Genomic DNA, 7,090 nt, shown 5'->3' on the forward strand with positions numbered 1-7,090 from the left:
AAGTTTTTTTTGCCACATGTCCTCTTCTTCTTCATTTGAACACATGATATTTTCTAAAATTTTTAAATTTTTTATTTTCTATTTGTATTTTATTGTATTTTTCATTTTATTAAATTAAAATTCCATATTTAATATGTAAGGTAATATATATGTAAGATATTTATTACAAAAAATATTTATATATGTAATGTATCCAATACATTAAAGTCTCATTAATTTTAATAATTCAAAAAAATTCTTTTTTTTATAAATTCAAACTTTTCAAATTGTTAAAATTTTATATTTAATTTTTTTTAAATAAACCATTTATTTATATAATAAATGAGTCTCACACCTAATTTTTATTATACATAGCATAAAACTTTGTTCACAAATACGCGTTTAATCAAAAAAATAAAAAAGGTAATATGTCATATAACATTATCGCTATTCTCTAACGCGTTACCTACAATTTTTATACACAATCAAATTCAGATCCACCGACTCCAAACCCTCTTCAATACCTTAAACCAAGAAATCCATACGTCTACAACCAAAATCATCTCTCCAGATCTTCGGCATCAAATTCTCCCTCTAAATCTCCGGCTACAATGGCTTCATCACCGGCGATTCTTCCCATCTCAAACCAACAGACCATTTCCACCGGTGAATCCCAGGCGCCCGTTTCCACCCCTGCAGTCCGTGCTTTTATCAACACCGTCACCGAAAACGTCCGATCTGGACTCTCCAGTCGCCGTCCATGGTCTGAACTCGTCGACCGCTCAGCGTTCTCCAAACCTGATTCCATAACCGACGCCGCTGGCCGGATCCGAAAGAACTATTCATACTTCCGCGTTAACTATATCACCATCATCGCCGCTGTCCTCGGGTTCTCGCTCCTCACAAATCCTTTCTCTCTGATCATCCTCGTCGGCCTCCTCGCCGCCTGGCTCTTCCTCTACCTCTTCCGTCCCTCCGATCCGCCGTTGGTGATCTTCGGCCGTACATTCTCCGAGCGTGAAACCCTAGGCCTGTTGATTATCTCGAGCATCGTCGTGATCTTTCTCACAAGTGTCGGATCTGTACTGATCTCCGCGTTGCTTCTTGGAACGGCGGTTGTTTCTGCTCATGGTGCTTTCAGGACTCCAGAAGATCTATTCCTTGATGAACAAGAGCCTGGTGCTTCCACCGGATTTCTCTCGTTCCTAAGCGGCGCCGCCTCCAGTGCGGCCGTTTCTGCCGCGCCAGTGGTTGCTGCTGCTCGTGTCTGAGTCGATCCCTAAATCGGTTTGATCCAAACTATGCTTTGTTTTGTCAATTTGAAAAGATTAACTGTATTATGATCGATTGTTAGATTGTGCAGCACTGAGTCATCGTTCATAAAATTTGTGTCTAGTTGATTACCAATTCGGTTTATATTTTTGATGTGTATTTTACTTACTTTTGTTATAAACATGATATTTTGATCTACATTTTCAATCTTTGTCATTCTCGTATCCCATTCTAATTGAACTTGAACAGCCATATGCTTGCATTGTAAATGGCGATAAAATATTTTGATTGAATTGTGATTGAGAACATTTGTCTTTTAGATTTATTAGCTTCAGAATTATCAACATATATTTCCACGTATATTTATTTTATTATTAATCTGTATTGAATAGTATGTATCGGATAACTGGTTTCAACCAAAGCCAAATAATATGTTGTATTTTCGGATTGAATGGTTTAAAAAATCGACTAACTTTTGTTAACTCTTGAAGGAACCATATTGTGAAAATCGATGTAAATTGAATTGTAATTCAATTTTTTTGAAACGGATTTTACTTTAGTTTGGATGATTCTTGTGGAATAAGCATGCGATTCCTGTATTTTGCTTTTCTTTGGTTTGTTGCATATTCAATATTATCGTGTTAGAGGTTTTTTTTTTCCTTGATTTTTGAAGTTGGGATTTTTCTGTTGAGGGTTATAGATTTTTTGAGTTGTATTTGAAATTGGATTTTCATGGAGTTGTAGGTCAGGGTTCATTCATTTTCTTTTGCAGGTATAGGGTTTAGGGAGTTTCTGGTTTTGTTCATTGATTTTTTTCCCGTGTTATATTTTTAAATTGATTTTTTGAGTTGCTGAATGTGGTGAATGGTGGTGTTGTAAGGAGGTGATGGGTGGTGAACTTTGTTTTGACCATGGATGGTCTATGTGGCCAAACAACCTGCAAATCAGCTATCGATGGCTGCCGGGTGCACAAAAAACACAAGAAAACCGGTTTTGAAAAAAAAGCCGCGTTAGGATAAAACCGGTTTTATACAACTGATTCTGTTAAGAACTTATCTGCTGGGTTGAGATTTTATGCATGTAACTGGTTAGGCTTTTTTCCTTTTAAAAATCCCGGTCTTCTAGGTATTAAAAAATGGGTTCAATAAATGGATAATGATTTAAAGGGTAAAATATTTTTTGATTCTATATTTTTTCATTGAATTGTTCAAAAAACATCCTTATGTCTTGCTATCGGAGGTTTAGCTGATTTTTGCCACATTTAACAATTTCGGTGAGGCTCCAGTCATCTTCTCCAAACGATGCTCCAGTCATCTTTTCCGGCCAACATTTTTTTTCCTGGTAAATTGTAACACACACACAAACAAGATTTTGATTTTTAGATCTAAAATACATATCACATTCATATTTTGATTTTCAGATTAAGAACAAACGAACAATAGATCTGGATTTTTGAAATCTATTAGAGCATCATATATGAGACAAAGAATTGTGATGAAAATCACCGACTCGTTTCATGTTATCTTGATTAGAAATCATGATGAACTTAGGGGTAGTTTGATAATGAACTGACCGGGTCAGGTCAGTAAATTTTGACTGACTCGGTCCGGTTAGGCCGTTTGGTAGAGCCCCAAATTGGCTTACTCGGTCAGCAATAGCAGATCAATCTCGTGACCCGGTAAGTGAAAAAGATGTAGCTGACCAGTAAGGAAACCCATTTGCCCTGCGTCTAGGTTTGTATTATCTATTTTCTTTCTCTGTCTAGATTTCTTTTGCAATCGGTATTTGGTGTTCGCTTCATTAGTATTGGAATCGATGAACTTGTGTGCGTGTCTGGTACCCAACAAAAAATTCAAAATCGCAGCCTCTTCTTTTTCGTGGTCTTAGAAATTAACACACCAGTCCTCCAATCAATCCCCAAAAGATTCGATATTCACCTTCTTTCCCTTCAATTGATAAGTTGGTCGGAGATGGTGATGTTGCGTCTGGTGGTGGGTGATAAGGAGATGTGGTGAATTTTGGTGGGTTAAGGTGTGTAATGGTGATGAATGTCAATCAAGATGGTGGTGGTTTGGTTGTTATTTATGGCGGTAATATGGTGATGATAGTTGTCGGTTTGATGGTGACCGGTGGTGTTGTTAGTGTTGGTATGGTGTTTTGTAGTGGCTATAAAGGAGGAATAAGGATGTAAGTGGCCGATGATGGTGTAATCAGGCTCAACACTCATTTTGACCAAAAAAATCAAGCTCACAATCAGAGCTCAAACACTCCTCTTGACAATCAATATTTGGTGTAGACCTAAATGATTCTCAAGGGTTGAATCTTTTTATTAGCTATGTGAATTGATGGATGGATGTTGTTACTTGTAGTAATTCTTTCTAGGTTTGTGATTCCATTTCTTTAGTAATGATGTGCCATTTGATTTTAGGGTATATGTAAGCTTGTAAACTTATACTCTGAATCAAGCTCACAATCAGAGCTTAAACACTACATCTCAAACACTCCTCTTGACAATCTATATTTGGTGTAGACCTAAATGATTCTCGAGGGTTGAATCCTTTTATTAGCTATGTGAATTGATAGATAGATGATGTTACTTGTAATTATTTTCTAGGTTTGTGATTCCATCTCTGTTTACCACAATTCTCAATAGTTGTATTATTAGAAAATTGTGCTCAATGGTTGTGTTGTTTAAACTATGTATGAACTATAGTCAATTCAATGATATTGTCATTTGAATGAGCTCCTTTTGAACAAAAAAAAATATACATTTTATGGTTGATCATACCTTCAATATTCATGTTTCTTGAATTAATTTATTTGTTTGTTGTATCATAAACTCCCATCAAAACATATCTAAACGGTGAATTCATGGTTGGATCAAAGTTTATTGCCTTTTCTGAAATCAAGAATAAAATTCATTGTTATTTTTTACGCTATATAAAGTTTTCCATTAAGGGGTAATATGGTCATTTTTCATTATTAATCATAGTCAGTCAGAGATATAACCAAACAACATGGTTTCAGTCAGATGCAGACTCAGTCAGAAGTTCTAACTTGTTCAGCCCTAACTCAGTCAACACTAACCCAATCAGTAACTATCAAACGACCCTTTAGAAATTATGATGAACCCAAAAATTGTGTGCATTTATAGAACACACATAAATGATTTATGAGTGTGTTTGTGTTTTTCATCTTTTTATGGGATTGTTCTTTAAACACATGCATATGCACAAACGCACCCCATATGCAAACACGTACAAGAAATAGGACATAAATATGAGTTTTTTTATTGCACACACACAAGAAATCCGAGTACTTCTGCAAATCAAACAACCATATGAAATGGGTTCTTGAAAATCTTCATTTCATCAGATCTATAAATCCGAGTCCTTAATCAGATCTGCAAATCCGAATTCTCCATCAGTTCTTGAAAATCTTTTGTTTTGGACACCCGGAATATGAAATCGATTCTTGAAATTAGTGTGCGTTCATGTGTGTGTGTTTATGTTCATCATCAGAACTGAAAATAGACATCACGATGAAGAACTCAAATAATTTGTAGGTTTATGCCATGATATGCGCCACTCGACCCTTGGAGCAACACCCATCTCCTTTGATGATTGTTGTTCATCACTTATTTGGAGGAGTTGTTTCGAGTTTCCGGTGAGTTTCCGTTGAAGCATAGCAGATTTGGAGGTTCTTGCTTACAAAATCGAGTTCATGTGTGTGTGTGTGTCTGTGTTTGGATTCGACTTATGGAAAAAAATAGTTTTTATTCAAACTTTTTGCCGGAGACTCGCCGGAGAAGATTACTGAAATCTTGCCGGAGTTGCAAAAGCCACCGTAAACTAGCTAAACCAACACCAACCTGTCATAAAAAAACTCAATGGCTAAAATATTTTATATAAATCGAAATTGTTGCTCATAGGTCCTAAAGGTTTGGTTTCCCATCAAAGCAAACCTTTGTCCCCTGAAATGATCCTGGATGCTAAAAAATACTAAAAAAAATGAAAATTAAAAGTAAAACAATACCATTTTAACCAAGTTAAACGAGTCAACTATCTTGATCTGGATCCAACACTGAAATTCAGTCTAGCAAAACACACTACAACGAAAATATCGGTTTTTCAAACCAGTTTTCTTAATCAGGTTGTCAACCAACTTGTAAAGTGGTCCTATATTTCCGAACCATTTTTTCACCATTGCTACAAATCGGGTTTCCAAACGGGTGTGATACTTTTTGAAAAACCTGTCTGTGCATCTCTAAGAAGCGCACTACGACTATGATATTTTAGGTGCAAAAGTTACAATAATATCGTGCATTTTGATAATATCTATTTTTCTAGTTCATTTGGGTTTTCTGAACACCTTATGATATTAATCATTTGTTATTTATATTGGACTGGTTTGCTGTTTAGCCTTTTGGTCAGAGTAAAACAAGCTAAAAATCAAATCTTGAAAATTCAAACTTTTACAGTTTCTGTCTTTTTAACAAAACTCTTGGGTTAAGGTTTTGAGAAAGATGAAAATCTTTCTATTGGGGTCTCCCTTAGCATTTACATCTTTTAAGGTATCAAAGGATCAAACGGTAATTCATCTTTTAACATGGATTTATAACTGTATATGTGATGTGAGTGAGTAAATCTTTCCCAACATACATATAACAGCAGCTGAAACAACACATCTGCTACACATAAACTAACTCATACAAACATCATCGATATGAGACATGAAGAGAAAGTGCTTGGATAATAAGCTTTCAATGTTTTGATATTTCTAGTAATAATAATAATATGATATGATATCCATATTTGATGCTTCATCTGATCCAACCAACCCATAAACATACACATAGCACATAGCCTAGAAGGTTGATCCATTCCATCCAAAGAAAGACCTCTGTCAAATCAAATCAAAACACAAACAAACAAACAAAATGAGCACACACTACATTTCATATCAATGAAGAAAACAGAAGAGATAGATAGATATTCATATAATATAGGTTACCTCTGAGTCGAAAAATTTGAGGAAGAAGCGTGATTTGGGAACAGAGAGCTTGGAGCTAAGAATCTCAGCAACTGCAGCACTTATTTTCTTGTTTACATCGGGATTCAGACCTCCGATGGACACCAGCTCACCATACGCCGCTGGCTGCTCGCTACCTCCAAAAGCCATCGGCACGGATCCCTTCAACACGATCATCACATACTGCCCACACGTTTCAAAACAATTACATCAACGCTTTTACTCAATACCAAATTACATTGCTTAATCATGATTCTAGAATCAGTGCAATCAATTTCCAAGTGATGTTGCCATAACCGGTGCTTAATTCGTTTCTACCCAAGGAAATTAAAATTCACTCATAAACACTGAAACATTAAACTCTAGTAAAAGTCAAGGCCCATATTGAAAGGGGGTTTTCTTTTCCTTGGATAATTTTTGAAGCTATAATAACATCAACTCATCAAGTAACCTTCAGATTTGAAGTAAGCACAGAAAACACACACACATACACAACACACAGAGAGAGAGAGAGAGAGAGAGAGAGAGAGAGAGAGAGAGAGAGAGAGAGAGAGAGAGAGAGAGAAGTGTACGTACGGCTTTGGGTTTGCCGATGAGTTCGGCGACGGTGGAGGTGGCTTCGGAGAGGATGGCGGAGGTATCAACGCCCTCCAAGCTCACATTTGTTGACAGATTCAGGCACGGCATCTCTTTCTCTCGTTTAATTCACAAATGCCAAAAAAATAAAAACCCTCCAAATATGAGATGGTATGATATCCCTATTCCCTACTACTGTTCGTCATCCAATAGAAACCCTTGTTCACCACCC

General features: G+C 36.2%; 2 protein-coding genes across 2 annotated transcripts; one reads left to right on the plus strand and one right to left on the minus strand.

Moving 5' to 3' along the window:
* The first annotated feature begins 433 nt into the window (after positions 1 to 433).
* Positions 434 to 1,467, plus strand: LOC111890732 (PRA1 family protein B4). Its single transcript, XM_023886819.3, has one exon. The coding sequence runs from the start codon at positions 591 to 593 to the stop codon at positions 1,248 to 1,250; it is 660 nt and encodes a 219-aa protein (XP_023742587.1). The 5' UTR covers positions 434 to 590; the 3' UTR covers positions 1,251 to 1,467.
* A 4,510-nt stretch (positions 1,468 to 5,977) lies between these two features.
* On the minus strand, positions 5,978 to 7,090 carry LOC111890767 (uncharacterized). Its single transcript, XM_023886852.2, has 3 exons — positions 6,859 to 7,090; positions 6,265 to 6,465; positions 5,978 to 6,153 (listed from the first exon to the last, which is right to left on the minus strand). Exons 1-3 carry the CDS (start codon positions 6,967 to 6,969, stop codon positions 6,118 to 6,120), a joined length of 348 nt encoding a protein of 115 aa, XP_023742620.1. The 5' UTR covers positions 6,970 to 7,090; the 3' UTR covers positions 5,978 to 6,117.

The sequence above is a fragment of the Lactuca sativa genome, chromosome 5 (assembly GCF_002870075.4).
Source record: "Lactuca sativa cultivar Salinas chromosome 5, Lsat_Salinas_v11, whole genome shotgun sequence".
NCBI lineage: Eukaryota > Viridiplantae > Streptophyta > Magnoliopsida > Asterales > Asteraceae > Lactuca > Lactuca sativa.

Bases quoted from the DNA above. Each gene is read 5' to 3' on its own strand.
- LOC111890732 (XM_023886819.3), top strand. From the start codon at position 591: ATGGCTTCATCACCGGCGATTCTTCCCATCTCAAACCAACAGACCATT.
- LOC111890767 (XM_023886852.2), bottom strand. From the start codon at position 6,969: ATGCCGTGCCTGAATCTGTCAACAAATGTGAGCTTGGAGGGCGTTGAT. The intron at 6,466-6,858 runs GTACGTACACTT...ACGTGTGGGCAG, and splicing joins TCATCGGCAAACCCAAAGCC to TATGTGATGATCGTGTTGAA. The intron at 6,154-6,264 runs GTAACCTATATT...TTGATTTGACAG, and splicing joins TCAAATTTTTCGACTCAGAG to AGGTCTTTCTTTGGATGGAA.